This window comes from Arachis hypogaea, chromosome 6 (assembly GCF_003086295.3).
Source record: "Arachis hypogaea cultivar Tifrunner chromosome 6, arahy.Tifrunner.gnm2.J5K5, whole genome shotgun sequence".
Lineage (NCBI taxonomy): Eukaryota > Viridiplantae > Streptophyta > Magnoliopsida > Fabales > Fabaceae > Arachis > Arachis hypogaea.
This window is the reverse complement of record NC_092041.1, coordinates 47224942-47249100: the sequence shown is the minus strand read 5'-3', so window position 1 is coordinate 47249100 and position 24159 is coordinate 47224942. Positions and strand designations below refer to the sequence as shown.

The 24159-nt window shown below is 33.3% G+C and overlaps 2 protein-coding genes and 1 long non-coding RNA gene across 5 annotated transcripts; 1 reads left to right on the top strand and 2 right to left on the bottom strand.

Annotated features, from left to right (window-relative positions):
- Window positions 1-4634: 4634 nt before the first annotated feature.
- LOC112696585 (ras-related protein RABE1d) lies at window positions 4635-6686 on the top strand. Its single transcript, XM_025749405.2, has 8 exons — window positions 4635-4782; window positions 5120-5192; window positions 5419-5519; window positions 5630-5695; window positions 5775-5872; window positions 5969-6031; window positions 6115-6207; window positions 6297-6686. The coding sequence occupies exons 1-8, from the start codon at window positions 4704-4706 to the stop codon at window positions 6387-6389; spliced, it is 666 nt and encodes a 221-aa protein (XP_025605190.1). The 5' UTR covers window positions 4635-4703; the 3' UTR covers window positions 6390-6686.
- Window positions 6655-10849, bottom strand: LOC112696586 (ras-related protein RABC2a). Of its 2 annotated transcripts, XM_025749406.3 has the most exons (7): window positions 10069-10849; window positions 9751-9995; window positions 9389-9457; window positions 9114-9179; window positions 8366-8487; window positions 7431-7559; window positions 6655-7089 (listed from the first exon to the last, which is right to left on the bottom strand). In XM_025749406.3, the coding sequence occupies exons 2-7, from the start codon at window positions 9887-9889 to the stop codon at window positions 6979-6981; spliced, it is 636 nt and encodes a 211-aa protein (XP_025605191.1). In that variant the 5' UTR covers window positions 9890-9995; window positions 10069-10849; the 3' UTR covers window positions 6655-6978. The 2 variants fall into 2 exon arrangements, with proteins under 2 accessions (XP_025605191.1, XP_029143355.1); XM_029287522.2 differs by lacking the exon at window positions 10069-10849 and having other exon boundaries at window positions 9751-10041.
- Window positions 10850-20958: 10109 nt separating this feature from the next.
- On the bottom strand, window positions 20959-23400 carry LOC112696584 (uncharacterized). 2 transcript variants are annotated; one of them, XR_011862314.1, is made up of 5 exons: window positions 22755-23394; window positions 22446-22670; window positions 22186-22260; window positions 21548-21638; window positions 20959-21234 (listed from the first exon to the last, which is right to left on the bottom strand). It is a non-coding gene; the product is annotated as an uncharacterized lncRNA (long non-coding RNA). The 2 variants fall into 2 exon arrangements; XR_011862315.1 differs by lacking the exon at window positions 22186-22260 and having other exon boundaries at window positions 22755-23400.
- Window positions 23401-24159: the final 759 nt, after the last annotated feature.

Below are 24159 nucleotides of genomic sequence, written 5' to 3'. Positions count from 1 at the left end.
TTTATGATTCTTTCAACTTTTGATTTAGAGAGAGGGGAGAGAGAAAGTAGAAGGGAGAGAGAGAAAGATAGAGGAAGGAGAGAGAAAGGGGAAGGGAGAGAGAAAGAAAAAGAGGAGAGAGAGAGAGAGGAAAGGGGAGAGAAAGGGGGAAAGGGGGAGAGTGAGACAGGAAGAGAGAGGGGGATAGAGAGTGGAAGGGGAGAGAGAGAAAGAGAGAGAAAGGAAGGGGGAAGAGAGGGGAAGGGGAGAGAAAGAGGAGGGAGAGAGAGAGAGAGAGAGAGAGAGAAAGAGAGGATGAAGGGAGAGAGAGTGGGAAAGGGGGAGAGAGAGAGAGAGAAAGAGAGGAAGGGGAGAAAAAGGGGGGATAGAGAGAGAGAGAGAGAGAGAGAGAGAGAGAAGAAGGGAGAGAGAGTGGGAAAAGGGGGGAGAGAGAGAGAGAGAGAGGAAGGGGGAGAAAGAGAGGGACAGAGAGAGGGGAAGAGGAGAGAGAGAGGGGGGAAGGGGAGAGAGAGAGAGATGAGAGAGAGAAAGGGAGGGAGGGTAGGAGAGAGAGAGAGAGAGAGAGAGAGAAAGAGAGAGAGGAAGGGGAGAGAGAGTGTGAAAACTAGTTTTAGCCTATAAACCAGTTTAAACTGGTTTTTTTTAATTAAAACCAATTTTATTTTTATGAACTAGTTTAAACTGATGCACTGTATTATAAACTGGTTTAAAACTAGTTTTATATGTTACAAAGCAGTTTGGTTCAGTTTGTAAACCATTTAAAATGGTTTAGTGTAATTTTAGTTCAGTTTATGTAAAAGCTGAACCATGCACACCCCTAGTTACGGCCTCAGTGTGGTCAATCTTCTTAGGGTATGACTATTTTTATGGACTTTCTTGAGTCCTTTCCTCCTGCCCCATATTTCTGATACTTCTTTTAGCTTCATCAATCTATACAAGATACTCACACCTTCATTCAACACTCTGAGCATTTTACACGTTTATAATAGATCAAGGAGGGAAAGAAAGAAATGGATGAAAGCCTAAATCCAATTTCGAATAGCAAGGCAAGATGACAAATTACCTCCCACAGAAGACATCGAAAAAATAATCTGCCTAGATTCTAATTCTTTTTCTTCTTCTTGATCCTCAGTAAGAAAGATTCGTCGCTAAAAGCGCTGCCACAACATAAGGATATGGGGCTCTTTGTTTCCTGAGGTTATGCCAGGGTCTTTGTTCTTTGTTAGGGTTCCTAGAATTTCTGTGATTTTTAGAGATAAAGGGATAAAGAGTTTATATTTAATTTCACTTAAAATTTTAATTTTAAAATGATTTTATCTTATATGGCAACGAAATAGACACATCATTCATAGTAATAGTGTCATTATGGACCAAAGTTTCCCACATGTGTAGTAAAACTAACGGAAGCACACACCCATGGTCAGAAGGGTAAATGTATCCATTGGAACAAACAAATAACGTATGCGCATGATTCATTAAATAATTTGGATGCAATTGTGACCACTTCATGAATTTTCAAGTTTATTTTTGTCCATTTTTTCTTATTTTTGAAAGGTGAATTCTACCAAATTCTTTCTAAAATAACATGTAAGTTACCCTTCATGATGTGTCATATTTTAATTGGTTATTATCTTAACCATAGTTGGGTTATTTTGTAATTTATTATTTGAGATGGTTAATCATATAATTTCTTAAAATATCAAAACTCCACTCCCGTTAATTAAAGCACATTTTTACTCCTCTATTCTTTCTTCATGACGTAACTTTGGTACTTCAAAGCATCGCCGGTGTTGTCGTGACAAGAAGTGCCGACGTCCTCGCCATCTACTGTCCTCTCATGCAATCTCTCTTTCTTCAGTGCATCATCCCTTAACTACGTCATTAAATTTCCATCCCTTATAACTTTGCCATCCGTTTTAGTCTAGCCAGCGCCGACGTCGTCGCCATCTCCTGTCCTCTCATTCATCGCTCTTTATCACTTCTTACCAACATAATTAATGGCTAGTTTAGTCATTAAATTTTTTTATTAAAAAATATATCTTTATTTAATTACATGAGAGAACATATATTCATATGTTAAATATAATATAATATAATAAAATAAATCTATTCAAAGTACTTAAGAGTATAATTAAAATCAAGAGCATTTAAATATAATAGTAAAATTTGTACTCTAAACAAGGAAACATATTCTTTTATCAGATATAAATTATTTAAAAAAATAAATAAATTGTTAAAATTAATAACACAAGTTTAAAATGATAAAATTCAACTTTCTTACAAGTATTTTTATAATATTTTTATTCTTTTAATTTTTAATTTTTTATTACTTTATTATTTAATTAATGATTAAATAAATTATTTTCATGTGAAATTATTTTTTGTATTATTTTAAAGAAGAGACCAATATAATAGTTTAAAAAATAACGTAAAAATAATATTTTAAATAAAAATATTTAATATTAAAATTCTTAAATACAAAAATAAATTATATAGATATTTAAGATTATTTTAGGCTTGTATTTCATATTTATCTCTTAAATATCTATACAATTTATTGTTCATTTAAAAATTTTAATGTTAAATATTTTTTAAAATATTATTTTTACGTTATTTTTAAAGTGTTATATTAGTCTCTTCTTTAAGATAATACAAAAAATATTTCGCATGAAAATAATTTATTTAATAATTAATTAAATAATAAAATACTAATAAATTAAAAATTAAAAAAATACTATAAAAAAATACGGCAAGAATGTTGGATTTTATCATTTTAAAACTTGTGTTATTAATTTTAATAATTTATTTATTTTTAAATAATTTATGTATGATAAAAAAATATGTTTACTTATTTAGAGTTAAAATTTTACTTTTATATTTGTATATTCCTGATTTTAATTATCCTCTTAAGTACTCGAAACAGATTTATTTTATTATATTATATTTTACATATAAATATACCTTACATCATATAATTAAATAAAGATATATTTTTTAATAAAAAATTTAATAATCAAATTAACCATCAATTATGTGGATAAGGAGTGATCTACGACTGAAAGAGGCGCTAACTACCCTGGACGGAGAAGTTACGGGCGACGAAATTCAACGACCTGGTAAAATATAATGTACTGGAGAAAAAGAGATTGCGTGAGAAGGCAGTAGATGACGACGACGTCGACGTCTCAAATGCAATGACGATACTGGTAAGATACTACGTGATAAAGTGATAAAAAAAAATGGAGGAATAGAAATTTGCTTCAGCCTTCAATTAATAAAGGTGGGATTTAAATATTTTAAGAAATTATATCATTTTCAGTCTCAAATAATAAATTATAAAGTAATTTATCTATAGTTATTTTAAAGGAGTTGAATAAAATTCACCATTTTAAAATGTGGTATGACAAAATACAACTCTAACTAGTCATTGCTTGGTTAGAACACCCGAATATAGGTGGACGGTTTTGTGTAAGCTTAGTTTTAAAAGAAACTTCTAAGTGTATTAGTTAGTTCACTTTATCATAATTTAGTAACCTATTTCTAAATCCCGATGCTTGCAACTAAGTTTCTTTCTTCATTTATGAATGTGATTTTGCCAACTTCTAAGTGCGTAAGGAACATTATAATTTATTTTATAAAAATATTATTGATATATTAAAATTAGTCATTAATATATTTATATATAAATATATATAATTTAATTTATTTTTAATATATATTTTATATTAATAACTAATTTTGATAAATAATTTTAATGTACACGTTATTATATGTCAACTTTGTCCAATGGCCATATCGTGACATGACGCTTGTTGGTTACTTAGTAAACTATGCTTATTATATATCTTACGTGGATAAGAATTAATGAGGAAGGAGAATTCATCAGCTCAAAGTAGAAAGGACCAAGCGAAAAGAACACCGTACAGCAACCCAACTTAACTTTTGAATCATAATAACGTAAACACAAACAAAAGAGCAATAATAATGGAACACAGTACAGCTGGCTATGGCATTGGTGGCAACAAAATGCAGCATAAGAATACAAGGACAAGCATCGTAAAAAATGAGGGCAGAGGGGTCACTGTGGGCCTATGCACCCATGTAACCGATATTAGAAAAATGACATTTCTATTGGTAGGTTTATTTTGATATTAAATTCATTTACATAAAAGTAGTTGTTGTAAAATAATACATATTTAGTATATTCGTAAAAAGAGTTTGATTATTTTATTACAATAAGTTTGACTATTTTATCATAAAATATTTGGTTATTCTAATAATTAATTATTTAACTTTAAAAATATATAAAATAATATATATACACACATAAATATGTAATGACTAATTTTTAATGTATATATAGAACAATTCTTTGTTTTTCAACACATTGTCTTGCTCATATTTTTCAACATCAAAGACACATTCTTTATGTTTATAATAACTGTCTCTATGTTTATACCTTACTTCGACTACTAAATACAACAAACGAATAAATACAAATGACATATTCTTGCTGCTATGTAGTGTATAACAACCCTTATCCAACGTTTGCGCTGCAGCACAGCACAACACAGTCTGTCACACTTTTCCATTTATTTTTTGTTAATATATATATATATATATATATATATATATATATATATAGTGCTGGTTTTCTTTGTTATTTGTTGTGACCCTGTCTGATATTGTCTCATAAGAGAGACATGGCTCTTCCTCCTACACCTTCAAGGTCTCGTGCTGACTATGATTACCTTATCAAGCTTCTTCTTATAGGCGATAGCGGCAAGTCATCATCTTAATTCCCTTAGCTTCTTTACACCCATTTTTTTTTTGTCATTCAATATGCTCACCAATCTCAACTTCGGGGATTTCATGTTTATTTCCCATTTTTTTATTTGTTAGCTTCAAGTTCTGTTCTATACCTGGACTACTGCTTGCTAATTATAAAAACTTATATAAGTCAAAATTTTCTGTGAGTTGTTTCATTCTTAAAAGAAGTTTCTCAATTCATGTATATGCTTTTTCTTCTGCTATAAACAGTTCTTTTATATTGTTATGCTTATGTATATATGTGCTTTTAAGTTTTATTTCACTTGGCAGCTATTGACTAAACCTGCAGGAGTAGGAAAGAGTTGCTTACTATTACGTTTCACAGATGATACTTTTACTACAAGTTTCATCACCACTATCGGGTATGCGGAATATAATGAAACTAACATCTTTAGGAGGCAGCATTTGTTGTTAACAGTACGAATTAATAGTTCATGGAATTAAGGCATTGCATTACATGTGCTAAAGAAAGCAACAAAAGTTAATGAACAAGTTGTTGTTTGAGAAAAACTGGAAAAGATTTGCATGTACTTGATGGGTTTGGTTGGTGAGTCTTGAGAAATATATTGAAGACTTTCTTTCTTTCAGGATTGACTTTAAGATTAGAACAGTTGAACTTGATGGGAAGCGCATCAAATTGCAAATATGGGATACTGCTGGTCAAGAACGTTTCAGAACAATAACATCTGGTAACTCTCATCGGCATAAGAAACTTGAGATAAAGTTGTATGACCGTGGATGGATTAACTATGTACGCATGCACGTATGGTTATTTAACTTTCTTTATGGTTTCTTACAGCTTATTACAGAGGGGCCATGGGGATATTGCTGGTATATGATATAACAGATGAGTCATCTTTTGAAAGTATTGCACTGTCTCATTTTCTTTCACCTAACAGAATAGCAAATTTCATATTCATGACTATAGTTTAATATTGGTGTAGATATCAGGAACTGGATCAGGAACATAGAGGAGCATGCTTCCGACAATGTTAACAGAATATTAGTGGGAAATAAAGCTGACATAGATGAGAGCAAAAGGGTAATCAATCACTGAAACTTGTTTGGAATTGGAAGCATATATCATTGCATCATTGCATGCTTTGTTGCATCTGATTTTTCTAAGGGTTTCTTGTAGGTTGTCCCAACATCAAAAGGCCAGGCTTTGGCTAATGAATATGGTATCAAATTTTTTGAGACGGTTAGTAATTAGCATTGAATTTGTTATGCAAAATAAACTAGCTCTTTTTATTCACTTTTCATGATTGAAAATTTTCTGAGCAGAGTGCTAAAACAAATTTAAATGTGGAGAAGATCTTCCTTTCCATCTCAAGAGAAGTAAAGCATAGACTTTCAGATCGTGGTCCGAAACCAGAGGTAAATCCTTGCACTCATCTATCTTTATGAATCAGAGTATTGATTTTCTTTGCTACTATTGAGTACTGACTTTTAAGTTTGTTGCGCAGCCTCAAACTGTTGAGATCGGCAAACATGAACAAACAAGAGGTTCAACTGCTTCAGCAACCGTGTCGCATATACCAGCATGCTGCAGCTTATGAGTTCTCAAATAGTCAAATGTGAAATGTGTTGTTCATCGTTTGCAAAGGCAAACAAATGGTTTTCTATTCATATCATAATTTTGCCCAAGATTCTTTTGGATGAAACCTCTCCAGGACTCAGATTTGATGTAGCTTGACAGATTGCTTAGATAAATTTAGATAGCTTAAAATTGTGAGTATATATATATTAGATAAGTTTGTTGCAGGAATTGATTGGAGCAATACTTCTTACAGAATTTTAATTCAGAAATTGTGTACAAACTAGTGATGCAATAAAGTACCCTTATTTCATTAAAATTGTATAAGCTGGAAACAAGTGCACTTAGTTGCAAGAATCTGCAATTGCAGTATCAAAGACTTCGGACTTGGGAGTAACACATAAATGATATTCATAGGCAAACACATTTACACAAGCTAATAGCATCATTGTTGCCAACCCTAAACCCATTCTGATATTGCAAGTAATTCGGCAAGAAACAAACAATGGCAGCACAGCGCAGTAGTAAGAAACTAAAGAAGAAGCTTTACATGTACAGGATTTGTCCAAGATGTGCTAGCTAGAGAACTCAGTGTATACAAACGCAGGATTTTAAGAGCAACAACCACCATTTTGTGATGCTTGGGGTTCCTGTTTCTGCTTTAAAACATTTCTTTTAACTGATGTTGATCCTTCTTCCAAAAGACTAGGAGCTTCCATTATCTATGAAACGGTGCCATATTATTTTTTGTCAGGATTGTGCAGTAAAAAAGCATTACACAGCAGTTGATCTTTCCCTTCCACTTATGCATGCAATTTAAATTTTCATTCGTTTCTTAGCATTTTTTTAAGTCACTTTTAGGTAACAATCATTTTTTTGGTACTTCTGCATTAACAGCTGTAAATGCTATGTACCCAAATATGTTCATTGAATTATTTAGAACAAATGCCTATGATATAGCCGCTCCCACTTAATAGGACAATCTTAACTTTTTGTTGTTTATGCTTTAAACTATGTATTACCTAAAGAAGACCAGCACTGAGCCAGATATCTAAAACTGTACCTTTAGAGCAAGTTCCTCAAAGCACTGCTCCACATTTTCTCGAGTTTTAGCGCTACTTTCGAGAAGCAAACACCCCAACTCTTTGGCGAGAGCTAAACCCTCTTCTCTGCTCACAGCCCTTTCAGACTCCTATAATAGAGAAAAAAAATCGAAGAAGTCAGTGAATGAAATATGTCAAAAGAAGAGTCCTCAAAAGGAAATATAGACTTCAAATTTCAAATGCAAATCTAATATATGTGACTTGAAATGAGGTTTATGGTTAATGGCTTAGTTAGAAAGAACACGAGACATTCAATATCAGAAACTACTTTCTGTCCCAATTTTCATCCCCTTATCTCACACTTCTTTCTCAGATGATCACTCAACCATAGGCATGTCCATATACACCAACCATAGGTAGATAAGGTTTTATGCCAATCTTTGTTGGTTTCTAAGTTAGTCCTAACTCTTTTGGGATATAACTAGAAGTTGCTAAACTTGAAATGATGATGGTTTATTGTTCCAATGATAGAATATTGGATTACTGTTACAGAATACAGATCAGCTCTATGAAAGTAAGAACACAAGATTTTCTATAAAAATTCGCAGCAGAACGAAATAAAAATAATTTATGAAATCTAAGAAGACAAATAAGAAATTTAGATTATAAATAATTTAGGCATATGGAAGACAAGACTTCTTATTTCCCGTGACCTTAATAGTTAATAATAAGAAATTCAGATTATATTGGTCTAGTAGTAGATATAATTTTTGACAGGAGATGTTATCTGATCTGTGTCGCTGATCCCATCTAATGGGAAAAGGTTTAGTTGTTGTACCCGAATATAGTAAGATCAGAACCAAAAATCTTATGGTATTCCATTAACCAATTTCTCAACCAGCTTACTTAGATATATTATCAAGCACAATAGTAAAATGTAAAAGCATGGACTTACTCTGTCAACTTTGTTTCCAACTAGTATCTTCACACAATCTTGATTAGTTGAATAGAGTTCCAATTCCTTAGACCACACTTCCGATAAGTTCGTGAAGGTTTCTCTCCTCGTGACATCGTAAACTTAACAGAGACAATGGGGAAAAAAGCTCAAAGGAATTTGTAAATAGAAAGCTTTGAATAACATAACTTAAGCATATGCATATCTTATCTTACAAACTGATGGTTCCGGAAAGATCTCAATAACCCCATAAAACATCAGCTTAACAAATTCTTAATGCCAAAAAAAAACACAAAACACAATAGGATAAAATATGTTGCTGTCGCAAACTATGAAGCAAACTTGAGGAGACACTGCTTACCCTGGTTGCTATTGTAAAGGCCTAATTATAGGAATCGGAGTTTGAAGAAGGGGAAGGAGACCTTGAACAGGAACAAATGGAGGAGACTTTTGTTTGGAAACCTCAAAACCATGGTTGGATTTTCAAACAAAAAGCCTACACATGTTACTGATAATTGTTGTCACTACATAAGTTAATTTACTACATATATTTAACTCAAAATCCTAAAAGCAACCCCCTAATACTGCTTTCCACCGGGGTTCAAATAAATATTGTAATTCCTAATAAATTCTAAATTTTGAAGTTTTGTATCCAGCATCCTTCTATTCTAAGAAATGCCAAGAGCATCAACAAAACAAGTTTTAAATTCGAAAATTTTCACATATATAAAATCATTTTAGCATTTACCGAGAATGATTCCTTGCGCTCCTCTGTAATAAGAACTCGTTAGAGTCCTAAACCTTTCCTGCCCAGCTGCAATAGATGTCATGTTATTTCAAGTCAATATCTTCACTTTAATTTATTCATTTATGTCAATCCACAATCCATTCAAAAGAAAGATTCTTAGGGGCATTTTACTTTATCTGTCTAAACTTTGAACCCAATTTACTTTCTGTTAGAAATTAAGGTCTGATGTTCAAGAAACGGAAGCATAAAATTTGATTTGAAGTACGATAATTTACCAGTATCCCAAATTGTAAGCTTTAACCTCTTCCCAGCCACTGTCAACACCTTGATCTTAAAATCAACACCTGAGGATATCATAGAATTAAAAATTATATCATCTCAAACCTCAAATCAAATTGTTTATAGATTTATAGAGCAGTTAACTTATGCACAATGACATAATAAATGCAATGTAACTTGTCAACTGAAACTCAATTGAAAATCACAAATTTGACACTCAAAAACTTCAATAGTGCCAGTGAAAATGACAGATGGGCAAGAATGAGACAATGCTAAATACTAACAGTGTCTTTTTCTTCATGATGAACAAACAGAAATAAAGGGTAATAGGTAGTGACAATAATGAAAATGAAATCACCAATTGTTGGTGCAAGATCTTCAACAGAGTTGGAAATGAAGGTAACAAGAAGGCTACTTTTTCCAACACCAGAATCACCAATCAACAAGATCTTGAAGGAGAGATCATAGCCACTGCTCTGGCCTGAGGATGAACTCATTCTGTGACACAATGCTTATGTGTGTGTGCTTGTCACTGACTCCAAAAAAGTTGAGTGAAAGGAACTTGTGCTAGTTCAGGAGGAAGAAAGTAGAGAAAGAGAAAGCCTGAAATAGCAAAAAGGGTGTGTTTGAGAGAAGCCAAAGAAAAGAAAAATTAATCAAATAATGCAACGCTAACCTGTAAAAAATGCAATGGGGCATAACTCCAGTAACATGTTTCATTTATTTGCTGTTTTATGAGAGAAGGAAATAAGGAAATAACGAAATATTCAAAAAAAATTGGTGTTTTCTCATTGGATTTTACGTATTTTTTAAAACTACGGAGCAAGACAATCCGCTTTTCTTATATTTACAATATCTCCTATTATATTGTATATTATAATATACAATACAATGCGGGTATATTATCATGTTTCCACAATTTTAAAAAATATTATAAAATTCAGTGATTGAGTATTACACAAAAATTATACCAATACATAAAAAAATAAACGTCATTTTTCTTTTTTTTGTCATGAAAATATTCAAACGTTGAAAATTTTAATAATAAAATATTTAATTTTACAATATTTGATGATATTAACATCTTTCATAAGTAGAAATTTCAGTCCTCAATTCTTTTGTAGGTTCATAATTAATTATTTCTTTTAAAAATAATAATATCTAAAACATTGTGTCAACTTTATAGTATTTACCAAAATTTTAAGAATAAAAGGGAAGGAAAAATTGAAATATGACCGCAGCAAAATTTAAAGTTAGCAGGTCAGGATCATACACAAGTATGCAACCTTTGCTTGAATTCAAGAAAAAAAAAAAGGAAAAAATATCACCTGTGATGAGCAAACAGATATTTAAAAAAAATAATACTTAACATAGACCAACGTATATATTCTTTCTTTTATGATTAGATCTGTTACTTTTTTTTTTCTCTTCTTCATCTCATGTTTTGGTTTCTTTCTTCTGTTCCAAGCCTTATGCGGTGCCGTTTTTTAAGGAGTACAAGGTTGCTGTCCCCACGTGCGGTGAAGGGATTGGATTGGTGTGGTTTTCTCTGAAAGCAATGCTATTCAACCTGGTCCAAGCAAAGCATTTTTATTTATTTATTGTTTAAACAAACAAACAAACCAAAATGGAGGTAATTAAGTTACTTTGGTTTATGAGTTCAACCTTCAATCTTATTGCTTTTGTCTCTCCACTTAATCATTTATAACACGTTACTGTTCCCTCTTATGCTGCCAAAATAAGGGAATGCTAGCTGCCACTTGGTTATACTTAGCTGTTTATTGATTCTTGCCTCTCGTCCATTGTTCCATTCTCCTCTTCAAAATAATTAAACTTTTTAACATTGCTGTAACATTCACACAAAAATGTAAAAAAATATTAGTATACACTAAAATTTAACCGCCAAATTAATTATCCATTTGAATATAGCACACATATTTGTTGCATATTGTGTATTCTAATATATCTTTATATGAATAACTAATTCACTAGCTAATAGCTAATCTTTAGTATTGACAAAGGAAAAATGTCGGTAAAGATTTTTATATAAATATCCGTTACAAGTATAGTTCTAAACCGACAATTAGATCTCAATCAATATTTAAATTGTTTGTCACTTAAGTAAATCCAATAAAATTAACCGAAGTATTTAGACCTCGGGTCGTCTTTTAAGGAATTGCAGGGAAGTATGACTATTATTGGTTATGAAAAAATATATTTTTGGATTTTGTAACGAAAAACAAGAAAGTAAAAATGGCAAGAAAATAAAGCAACAACTACAAAAACTCTTAGCAAGGAAAGAGGATTAGAAATCCTATCCTTATTATCATTATCTATTATGATGATAAATATGAATTGCCTTCACTTAGTTAACCTCTAACCAATGGAGGAAAGTCAAGTGCATACAATCAACTTAAGTTCATAAGTCTTAGTCAACACATAGTGAAAGGCTAGCTTTTGTGAAGTTCAAGCTAACCGGCAATCTTTAATTACCAATCAACAAAAGATTTTTGATAACTCAAGAGTCTTTAATTGATCAATCCAAGTTAAGAACATAAAAATCTATTTTAAAATTCAACTAAACATTTTATCAAACACTTGGAAGGCATAAAATAAGAACATAGAAAATTAACAAAGAATATTAAATCTAAACAACAAATTGCAAGCATCAATGACTAACAATTAAAGAGAGTAAAACATGGAAAACATAAATTGTATTAAAAGAAATCTAACGGGACAAGAGTTCATAAACATAAAAATGGCGAAAAAGGAAAATTTACAAGAGAAGAAGATGAACTAAAGTGCTTAAACAAATAAAAGTAAGAGAAAACTAAATTAAAGGAAGATTGAACCTGAACCTAAAGAGAAATTGAAAGAAGAAACCCTAAACCTAGAGAGAAGAGTCTAGAAAACTACATTCAAAACCTAATGTGTGGATGAAAAGTGAATGAATGGATCTCCCCTTCCAGCTTCACTCTGTAGCCTCTCATCTGTATTTTCGGGCCTGAAACTGGGTCAAAAGTAGCCCAAAAATTGCCCCCAGCGAATTCGCTTTACTGAGGCACGTGACGCTCGTCACTCGTACGTATCAGCCATGCGTACGCGTCGCTGAACAAATTTCTGATCACACATACACGTCATCCACACGTACGCATCGCTTGCCTGCTGCACCAGTCACGCGTACGCGTCACCCATGCGTACGCGTTGCTGCCAGCTTCTTAAATACTTGATTTCTTGTGTTCCTTTCACTTTTGCATGCTTCTTTTCTATTCTCTAAACCATTCATTCCTTATAAATCCTGAAAACACTTAACAAACATATCACGGTATCAAATGATAGTAAGAGAGGACTAAAATTAGCAATTATAAGGACAAAGAAGCATGTTTTCAATCATAGCACAAAATTAAGAAGAATAATGTAAATTATGTAAATTATATGCATAAATGTGAGAATAAGTGACAAAATTCACTCAATTTAATACAAAATAAACCATAAAATAGTAACTCATGAGGTATACATATAATCCTACATGATTTTGCAAGAACATATAATTTTTTTTACTTTTTGTATTTTGGTTATGGGTTTTGAATTAATATGAGTAGAAATAAAAGTAAGGAAAGGGAAATGACTGTGGATTTGGGGTCATGAAGAGGCAACCCGCGTGATAGCCAATCCAATCCAAAGCCGAATGAAAGGTGAAGTGTTATTGTCAAAAGGGAGTGACACCAATATGTATGGCCCATTGTGACAAATCTAATCACTAAACTTCTCCATTTTTTATTTTTTAGTTTTTTACATTCGATGAGATGTCGATTTCCTTCTTTCATTCCATTTTTTAATGTTTCCCGCCTTTACAATTTCCTATTTTTTGATCCACGGAAATTTATCACTTAGATTCACTTTGCGAAGAAAACGGCTTCTAATTAACACACTATCCATTGAATTGGAGAAGCAAATATTCTTTTCACTTAATTGATATTTTCGGTTTGGGTGCTGAAATTAAAATGTTCGACTACAAAATAGCTTCTCAAGATATGCTTTTTTTTTTCCCTTAGATTTGTATGAGAAATCAAATATACAGAACAAAGAAGTTGACCTTATTGTTGTGATAATATATAATTAAAAGAGCCATAGGACAAGTAGGTTTATAAGAAATTTTACTGTGGATTTATAGGTCTTTAAGAAAAATAAAATACTAAATAAGTCTAAAAAAATTTTATGACAGCCTTTAAAAAGTACCGTTTTTAAATATTTGAATTTATAGGTTCTTATCTTTTTTCTCTACAAGAACGTACCACAATAGGGTTACTCCAATTGGGAGAAGCTTCAGCAGGAAGCAACTATAAACACAACTATATTAAAAACTATATAAAATTTTAACTATTTTTTACCTCTATCTTATAACCCAACATCTTTGATCATGCTTTCACCTTTTCTTTTCAAACTAGTTTATCACGTTAGTCATAAATCAATAACCACACACATCCACCAATGTCACTGTACGAAAAAAATTACACAAGATGTTACAAAGCATGTCCAACTTTTGAGGGAAGCCGATAGAAGAAAAAATAATCACTATCAAACCAAAGACGCAAAAGGAACATAAGGTAGATAGCATCAATTTATTAGTAAAAATCATATCAAACAAAGAAGTCCCATTTAGAAGTAGCAAAAAGACCATTCTGAGAATCTGGGAGAACCCATAAGGAGTTTCCATCTTTGAAGTGGGACGCAATAAAGTTTTGTAAACTGTAAGGATATGTGGAGAGGACTACAATGTTTGAAAACGGGGGCCATGGAGCATAAAATGTCATCTTCTAAATCTCCAACCATGGTCACAACATGAATCAATATCAGAGGTCAGCCACCAATACATGGAATTTTGGGTCCAGATACATGCGCTACCCTTGGAGAACTTGAACAGCCAAACCGGCAGAATCATTGGAGGCGTGATGGGGATTGTTATAAATGTGGAAGATCCAATGAGGAACCATGTGCTCGTGAGAACTTTCTTAAGGGTAGCTGTGGATATTCTCAAGCCTTTACCAACAGATTTCTATATGGTAAGGGAGAACCTCCCGAATGTCTGGGTTCATTTTAAATATGAGCACCTTTAAGATAGTTACTGTATGAATTGTGAGGTCATAGGACATAGCAAAAAAGAATGTAACAAAGAGATAGTTATGGCTTCGTGGCATCCACAGGTACCCATATATACTCCTGGGCTAGGTGTAGACCAAGCCAAATCTTTGAATACAGGAGAGGGACGAAGATGAAAGTAGAGCAAATCTTAAGAAGGAGATGAAAAGACGAAGGCGCATGACATCTAGAACAACTATGAGAGAGTGAAAGAACTACAGGAATTTGCAGCCAGCGGAGTAAGCTGAAATCTAGAAGAGATAAGGAATGAAAAAGGAAAGAAAGTAGCAATAGAAAATCAAGAGCAGTTGCAGCAAAAGGAACTCAGAGCTTCAGAGTAAGTAGAGGAAATTTCTCATAATTAGTTGGAGATGGTATAAAATCAAGGGAATTATATTAAAAGAGCTAAGAAGATACTAGAGAAAATTATGATTGTTTTGAATGAGATCAGGGCCAAAAAAGAAAGGAAAACTAATATGCCAGACTCAATAAAGAAGGGAATAGAAGTTGTGAACTGGATAGGGAAACAACAGAGAGAAGAGAAAAATATTAACTCAGAAGTAGAAAGTCCAAACAATATGGACCATACAAGCCTCATGGAAGTAAACCAACAAGATAAAAGAAAGGACAAGGAAAAAAGAGGAATGTAGAAGGTAATACAATAAAACAGAAGATGAATCGGGACCAAAAACAATAGGGGAGATTTTTAAGTCCAGTTTTGGTGCTAAAAATACAGCAAATGCAGTAGGAGGAATGGAACAACAAAACAAAGGCAAGTATTTAGAATTTAATGAGGAGGATAGCAGGAAAATTTGGGCACTTAGGGGAGTGGGAAAAGAGAAGGATGGTATGGCATAAGAGAAGAATTTAATTATATAAAAACCAGCAGGGGGAGGCACATATTTTATGGAGCTAGCTAAAGAGGAGGATGAAGATAAAAGTGGGAGAATGGAGACACAAATTACGTATGCTGAATGGGAAAAGAGACTAACAATGGAGGTCATAAGCAAATTGAATATCAAAAGGAAGACGGCTGAGCAGGACACTTTGATGATAAAAGCTACATGAGAGGAAAAAGAAGAAGAATTACTTCAAGACAACACCGAGACCAAGAGGACCAAGAAGGAAGAGGTAATAGAGAGAGACGTGGTTATAGGAAAAAAGCAAACTGTTTTCAGTAGTACAATGGTTGAGAAGGCGGGCTCATACATACCCTAACCCCAGCCATTAGTATAGTAAGTTGGAACTGTCGGAGTGTGGTGGCAACTAAGACAGATTCCGAATTAATAGATCTTTATACAAAAATCAACTTGGCCATAGTTTTCCTCATGGAAACAAGAGCTAAGAAATGCAAAATCAGAAAGTTAAAGAGAGAGCTCCATTTTGATAAATTTTTTTGTGTAGAATCCTGGGGCTTGTCCGAAGGTCTAAGTCTTTTATGGAATAAAAATATGAATCTTAAAATTTACTCTTGGTGTGATAAATTTATTAAAACTTATATTATAGATAGGAAAGAAAATAAGTGGGATTGTTATTTTGTGTTTGGAGACCCTAAATTTTGGCAAAAAAAAAAGAAACAATGGAGGGATTTAGTAGCTCAAAATTAGAATAAAAATGAACCATAGTTGTTAATTAAGAATTTTAATGATATTTTGAACCTAGAAGAAAAGGTGGGCCAACACCTAAAGCCAAAAGAGCAGGTGGAAGAATTTAGAAACTTTGTGAATGGCAATAGATTAATGGACATTGATCTTAAAGGAGGAAAATTCATGTTGTTTAGCAATCCTAGGATTGCGTTCGTTACAAGAGAGAGGCTAGACAGGGCTCTTGTCAAATGGGAATGGAGGAGATTATATCAAAACGCAACCCTTATCGCCCTCTCGGCGATAGGATCTAATTATTGCCCATTGGTATTAAGGCTAGAACCGAGAGAGAAATTTGAATGACATTTCAAGTTTGAAGCATATTGGGAAGATCATGAAGATTGTGAGAAGATCATTAAGTAAGGATGGGAGGAGCATGGGAATAAAAGGAATAAATGGAAAAAATGACAAGAAAAATTCAAGAGTTACAAGAAGGAATTGGAGCAATAGAGCAAAAGAAACTTTTCTAGAGCAGATAAGAAAATTAACCAATTTAAGGAAGAAATTTCATAATTATAGAATTAGGATTTTTCAAAACAAAAGTAGGAAAGGATCAAGAATTTAAAGGTAGAAATATCACAGCTATGGAAGAAAGAAGAAAAGTATTGGGGCCAAAGAGCAAGATTAAAGTGGCTGAATTTTAGGGACAAAAATACCCCCTTCTTCTATGCAACAACAATTCAAAGGAGAGACTTGAACAAAATTTGAGAGATTAAAGGACGCAGAGAAAAATTGGATCACAGGAAGTAAGGACATCATGGAACTTGTGAAGAGACATTTCACTAATCTACTTTTTACAACCACAAGGAGCAATGTAGAGGAAAGTACCCGAATTTTTCCGAAAAAGGCCACAAAGGAAATGAACAGGGAGCTTCTCATGTAAGTGTCAGATAAGGAAATAAGGGATGCAACCTTTAGTATGGGAAGCCTGAAAGCGCCTGGACCAGATGGTCTTAATGGTTTATTCTTTCAAAAGCATTGGGATATCATAAGTAGAGAAGTCTGTGATGTTATTAAGGAAGTTTTTGCTAGTAGGAGAATGCCAGAGGACATAGGAGAGACTACGGTGGTCCTGATACCTAAAGTTAAATAGTCAAAATGCCTCAGCCAATTAAGACCCATTAGCTGTTGTAATTACATTTCCAAGATCGTGACAAAAATCATTGTCCTTAGATTAAACAAGTTTCTGGATAGATTAATCTCACCTACCCAAAGCACTTTCATGGGAGGAAGACTCATACAAGACAACATTGTTATCATTCAGGAGGCCTTCCACAATTTAAACAAGAAAGGCAGGTTTGATTTTCAAAACATAGCTGTAAAATTTGACATGAATGATGAATCCACATTTCATGATATTTATTTGCTCTATTTGGGTGGATTTCATCAACTTTTCTTGCATAGTTTCATGATTTCTTCCTAAATTGTACTTGAAAGTAAAAATATGCCTTTTAGACCTTTTAGTTGCTAAATTTTATTCACTTTAATCCTATTTGATGCCTTGATATATTTGCTAAGTGATTTTAGGTTTCCAAGGCCAGTATGGGTTGAAGAATTGAGAAAAGAGCATGCAAAAGAGAAGAAATCATGAAAAAATGGAGTTTGGAAGTTTCAGCATCCATGCGTACGCACCTGATGTGTGCGTACGCATAATTGTTAGTGATGAGTTAGAAAAACTCTAATTTAATTTGACGATGAACAAACATTATTGAAATAATTAATTACAAAATTATTGATTTAATTTTTATCTAACATGTGTTAATTAATAATTTTGTGATGCAATTTTTTTTAATGGGCCGAACAGAAAAGAAAAATTATTGCAAGCCCAATATGCTTATAAGCATTCAGCCATGTTGAAAGTTTCCTATATCAAGTGGCTGAAGCAATTTGTGATCATTTGGGCCGGATTGAATCATTACCATAAGCCCAAATTAATATATTTGCTAAAAAGACCAAATGCATGGTCCGAATCCATTTAGCAAAGAAAGCAAAGTTCCTTTACTTCCAACAGATCTCTTTATTCATCATGTGATGGAATTCAAAATTTTATTAAGATGAATTAATTCAGACCTTGGAACCATGAGAGAGAAATGATGACTGATTTGATGGCCTCTTTAATGATGCACGCCACCGAGAAACAAAGGAAAGTGGACATTTAATTTGCTTTATCAAAATCCATTAGTTAATGTTCAAATTTCTCTTTCTTCTCTCTTAACTTTCTTCATCTCTTTCGGTCCTTACACAGCCAATCCATGGAAGCTACATTGAGCTACCGAAAAGAAGGAAAGACACGCCAAAAGACCATCACAATGATGGCAAGAAAAAGTAAACAAAAGTATGTTGTGGCTAAGATTCTCATTCACTTGTGATAAGATTTGGTGATGAGATCTTGGCTTCTTCATACCAAAAATGGTTGAAGAAGATTCGACCAGCAAGGTAAAGATCCTTGGAGGGATGGCTTGTCTCTGATTTTGCTCAACCACCACAGGAAGTAGCTTGGGTGGCTACGTGATGGAAGAAGCAGAGATTAGAGTAGATGATGCTATCATCATCATGAAGCATCAAGGGCCAGAAATTCATCTTTGAGAGCAAGCCAAGGATGGAGCGCTCGGATTGATGAAGATTGATGACCAAGGAAGGACTAGAGGTAATTGCATGTTGGGTTTTGCATGGGTTATCTCTTCTCTCTCTCTGGCCGAACCGGTTTGCATGGAGAAGAAGAAGTTGGCTTGGTTTTTGGTTTCAACTATGGAGGCTTCCCCCTTCTATAAAAAGGGAGAACAGCCACGGCTTGAAGCAAGGAGAAAGTGTGAGAGTGCAAGGCACAGAGTTCTCAGAGCTATCTGACTAACAGATTTTCTTCTCCTTCAATGTATTCTGTTTTGTATTTTTCTGTTTAATTTTGTCATGTCTTGAGTCTCATGGAAAAAGGCAAACAGTGAGGTTTGTAAGAAAAAGTCATAGAGCGAAAAAAGGCAGAGAGTGCAAAATTAAAAGAAAAAGCCATAGATGTCCTTAGAGTTCCTTTGTATATCTGTGTTGTGTATCATGATTCTGTGGGAATCCCCTTGTAAGTTGGGTTAGCACTTTATAATCTGTAATCAAGAAGATTATAGTGAAATTCCATCATTGTTGTGATGGAGACTGGATGTAGACTACACTGCACTTAGCAGCTGAACCAGGATATATCTGGGTGTTATTTTCCTTCTCTTCTACTCTATTTTCTGTTTCTGCTGCCCAGGAGATAAAACTGCAAAATATCTCGTGCCAAGTGACGAGACAAAAAGAAAAGTCTCGTGGCTAGGGACGAGACAAAAATCACCATAAGTTATTTAAAAGACAAGCAAGTGTTCTGAAGTGAAAAAGGGGCTAAGATTCAACCCCCCTTCTCTTAGCCATTGAAACCATCAGTTAGCTTATGGTGACGCGTACGCGTGAAGGTGAATTTTATCAGGTCACGCGTACGCATGACACGTGTACACGTGATCCTGGTCACGTGAGCTCATTAATTGCAATTCACTGGGGGGGAATTCTAGGCCTCCAAAACCCAATCCAACTAATTTCTGAAACTATTTCAATCCAAATTGAAGAGGAATGAAGGGGGAGCAATTAGGGTAGCTTACACTACAAGGATTTTAATCATTTGTGGCAGTTTTTTTCTTGTTTGTGGCGGTTTCAAACTCCCACAAAAAGGATCATGGCAGTTTCAAAAATCCCCAAAATTGGAGGTGCCACGAGCTCCTTTGTGGCGAATTTTCACAACCCCCACAATTCCATTTAGTGACGATTTTCTATCCCTTTTCTGGGGATTCTGTGCTAGCGTTTTGTGGCAATACTTGGTTAATCATTGTGACAATTTAGAATCTCCAGAAAAAAATTTTGAATTAAAAAAAAAGACACATTCGTGTGGGATTTTAATTTCCACAAACATATCAATATTATTCTTAAACAATTAATCTAAATACTAGAATTATATTATTATAATACTAATCAATTATCATTTAAAAGAAATATTTAAATAAGACATTAAAAATTTAGAAGGAAATTAAAATATTACATATCTGAACAAAATTTAACACAAAAATACTTTGAAATATAAAACAAGACACTTGGGTCTGTCAATATGACCTCGACTAAACTAGGTAGTAACTAATATAAGAATCCCTTCGCATCCCAATTGGATGAAATAGAGATTATATTTCAACTATATAAAGCACTAAAATCAATTTGGCTGATTAAAGCATTCTAGCTGTCATCTAAAAATATGAAGATACCCTATGCAGAGACAATCAACTATGCAATTTGTATTTTCCAGATTAATAAACATAATAATGACACTCGAATGATCTAATCTTTATTCCAAATTGTGCAACACAATTTGCAGCTAAAAAGTAAGAAGGCTGAAAGACCACACTCATAACCTCATTATTAGCATCTCAAATAAAGAAGATATGGTTACCTTTTTCAAAGATTCCTGAAGAATCTTTTGTAAAGAACCATCGTTCTTCTTGAGTAGCTGAAAGCCCATATATTTCACAAAGCCATTAGATTTTTGGAGTGACTAAAAAGTGGTAATCATTAGTTTAAATTTGTCTTTTATGTTATAAAAAGAAAAAAAAAACGTAAAAGAGAGCTTAATGATGCTGTTCAACCTTGATTAATAACAAACAAGGATGAATGTTAAAAATCTAAAATCGAAAGGATAAGAAAATTTAGATAAGATAAAATTTGAATAGAAGATAGGGAACAGTGCCAAATATAATGCAAGCAACCAAAACTGCACAGAATTGAACTTATCAAAAGCTATATTAATCATGAGAAAAAGAGAAAACAACTGAAAAAAAAAGCAATTTTTTTTATGTATTTCTAAGAGAAAAAAAATAGAATAATTCAAAAGAGATACTATTAAAACACGAAAAAAAGAATCTTAGCCAAATGAGGAAGAAGAAACAATTATAGTATACATCTTCATGGTCATCATCTTCGTCATCAAAGATGTCATCATCTTCAATCACCAATTCCTCATCGATCTCAGCAGGAGAAATATCCAGTTCCTTATCCTATCATAAAAAAATACTAAACTAGTGCAAACATCATTTCAGTAAGATATAATAAAGCATGTAATGGTGAATAAATTCAATAAAGTTTAATAAAGCATAAAAATAAAATCAAAGTTTAAAAAGCTAACAAATAAAATATGAAGGGTATGCAGATGAGTTCAAACTATCTTAAAGTGCTTTTCCATAATCATCATTGTTTGTCTCCCAATTATATCCTTAATGTGCTAACAATAAAATCAAAGTTTAAAAAGCTATGGCCAGAAGGATCATGATAGCATGGAACTAAACATTTCTTTGAAAATTAAGTACCTACCATTTGGTCGCTTTAAATCTTCTGCTGAAGATCATGACATTGCATCGCCGAGATCATCATTCTCCCTGTTATGAGCTCTAGAACCATCATCCTAGTTACATCAGCAGTATTATTCAAGATATTTTCTTGTCCTTAATAAAGCATGTAATGGTGAATACATTCAATAAAGTTCTTCATCAAAGCAATTGATAGTTGGAAGTGAATAACAATTTTCGGTTTCACAAAGCTGAATAATCAATCTAAAAGGCATCATTATATGACATATGCTTAAAAGAATTGTTCAGAAAGAGCTGATATGACTTATCAATAAAGGATGCACGTGATTCATAAATCATAAGAAATCCTTCAATTTCTTGTGCACAAGATACAAAGTAGGATTTATGACATTGAATGAAATGTCATCACTTGGGTTTGGATATGAAATCTATTAGTACAGTTGTAGGGAAGCATGATAATGACATTCAAATTTTCCCACTTAAGAGTTAATTTTTTCCATTTTTTTCACTGAAATCAATGAAACTGTTCTGTTGTTAAAAATACATATAGAGCATAAATTCCTCTTTAAATATCCTCAATAAGATATGTATTTATTGATATTCACACACAGCAATACGTTGCTCAGTAAGAAGATTACTTACCACATCAAAATGAATGCAAAAGCGATCTGATAATGACTCTACAGTACCAAATACCCAACAAAAACCACAATGACCCTAAACAATTAGCACAAGGATTAAAATGTTAACAAAGGAAAAATATACCGCAAGCAAATAATTAAATAGATAACTCTACGACATAGGAAGCGCCAGTAGTAGTCTAAATAATGTCCCTTTCAAAGTACAAGACAACAAGCCCAGCAAAAAAGGGAATGCGGTAAGATCTTAGATCTGGATATTACGATATCTTCTTAAAAAGGCCGTCCCTAGTCAGAATTGGGGTGGGTTGTCCAAAGACGATTGGGGAACTACGAGTGAGAAGGGTAATAGGCGCACTCAGGCAAGCATTTTTGCTTGGTATTTCTTCCAGATTATATCCGATTTGGGATTAGATCAAACTCTAGCCCCTTCCACATTCACTTGGTCTGCTTTCTTTGGTTGTCTCTTGTACTCAAACCAGTCAATTCCTATAATGCAGAATGTGTCATATACAATTCACATAATTTAAACCACCAAATTTAAGTCTTTACTAAACAAGAACAAATTCTCACCGTAATGACTTGGAACCACATGAGAATTAGTTCCACGAGATCTGATAGCTTCGAATGCAGCTTCAATCAAAGTTTCTAGAGACTCCAGCTTGCTCACATTCCAGATCTCCTCAGCCAGTGCCACCGAGTCGGCGAAAAAACCGCGCTCTGAGTGCTTCAAGCTGCTGGAGCAAAATCAGAACCAGCGAAAGAAGCCGCCGTCAAAGACGATGCAGAAACAAAATATCTAAGCATTACTCAACGATTTGAATGGAATCATCCCTGAAATACTATCCCGAGAGGTGAGAGCTCCACGAACTGAGAGGCTTCACAATCTCCTCGTCCTCCATTCAAAACTCCAGCGGGTGACGCGTTGACGGAGGAGACTTGGCAGCAATGGTGGCAAGGAATTGAACGGCGGTGGCGATGGAATCCATATTTTAGGGTTTCAGACTCACTCGTTCTCTCTCTCTCTCGAATAACTCTTTTATTTTTTTTTTCATTTTTGGTATGGGCTTGGTAAATATTTGTTTTTGTTGGGTTTTTTATAATTAATTGGGTTGAAAATAAACTGTGGGAGTTTTGTTAATTATTTAAAATGGTTATAAATAAAATAGATTGTGGAGGTTCTAATAACTCTCACTAGAAAACTTGCTCAAACAAATAAGAATTTTGTAGTGTTAGTATCATGTTGTAGGTTATTTTCTAGAGAGAGAAGCTCTCTCTTCTCTCTAGAATTTAGGATTTTTGTATTAGTTTCTTTTTAATTTTAGATTTTAATTATTGTTTTAATGTAGTTTTATTTTATGTTTCTATGCTTTCTTGTCTTGATCTTCTTAATTTCTTTTGTCATTTTCTCAATTTTGTCATTTTTAGTTTATGAATACTCTTGTCAATTTTGGTTTCATTAATGCAATTTTAATGTTTTATGTTTCTTTGATGCTATTTGAGTTTTGATCATTATTGTCATGCAATTGGTAGCATAGATTTTATTTTTATTGCAACTTAATATGCTTTTCCTTTTAATGCATGTTAGGTGTTTGATAAAATGTCTCTTATAGTTTTTGCATAGTTTTTCACACTCTTGGTTAGAAATTGGGTAATTAGGTGAACTTGAGTCTTTGTGGTCCATAACTAGGATAGGAATCTTCAGCATCCGAACATACACACAATTGTTAGCTTATGGCAACGTGTACGCGTGACCCACATGTACGCGTGAGGGTGAATTTCGTCAGGTCACGCATACGTACGCGTGACCCTGGTCACGTGAGCTCATTAATTGCAATTCGTTGGGGCGAATTCTGGTCCTCCAAAACCTAGTCGAACTAATTTTTGAATCTATTCCAAGCTAAATTGAAGAGGGATGAAGGAGGGAGCAATTATTGTAGCTTAGTATCATGTTGTAGGTCATTTTTTAGAGAGAGAA

Excerpts from the sequence above, each read along its gene's own strand:
- LOC112696585 (XM_025749405.2), top strand. The coding sequence starts at position 4,704 with ATGGCTCTTCCTCCTACACCTTCAAGGTCTCGTGCTGACTATGATTAC. Across the intron at positions 5,520-5,629 it reads TTTCAGAACAATAACATCTG|CTTATTACAGAGGGGCCATG; the intron begins GTAACTCTCATC and ends GGTTTCTTACAG. Across the intron at positions 5,873-5,968 it reads ACATAGATGAGAGCAAAAGG|GTTGTCCCAACATCAAAAGG; the intron begins GTAATCAATCAC and ends GGTTTCTTGTAG.
- LOC112696586 (XM_025749406.3), bottom strand. The coding sequence starts at position 9,889 with ATGAGTTCATCCTCAGGCCAGAGCAGTGGCTATGATCTCTCCTTCAAG. Across the intron at positions 9,180-9,388 it reads GCTTACAATTTGGGATACTG|CTGGGCAGGAAAGGTTTAGG; the intron begins GTAAATTATCGT and ends CATCTATTGCAG. Across the intron at positions 7,090-7,430 it reads TTGAGGAACTTGCTCTAAAG|ATAATGGAAGCTCCTAGTCT; the intron begins GTACAGTTTTAG and ends ACCGTTTCATAG.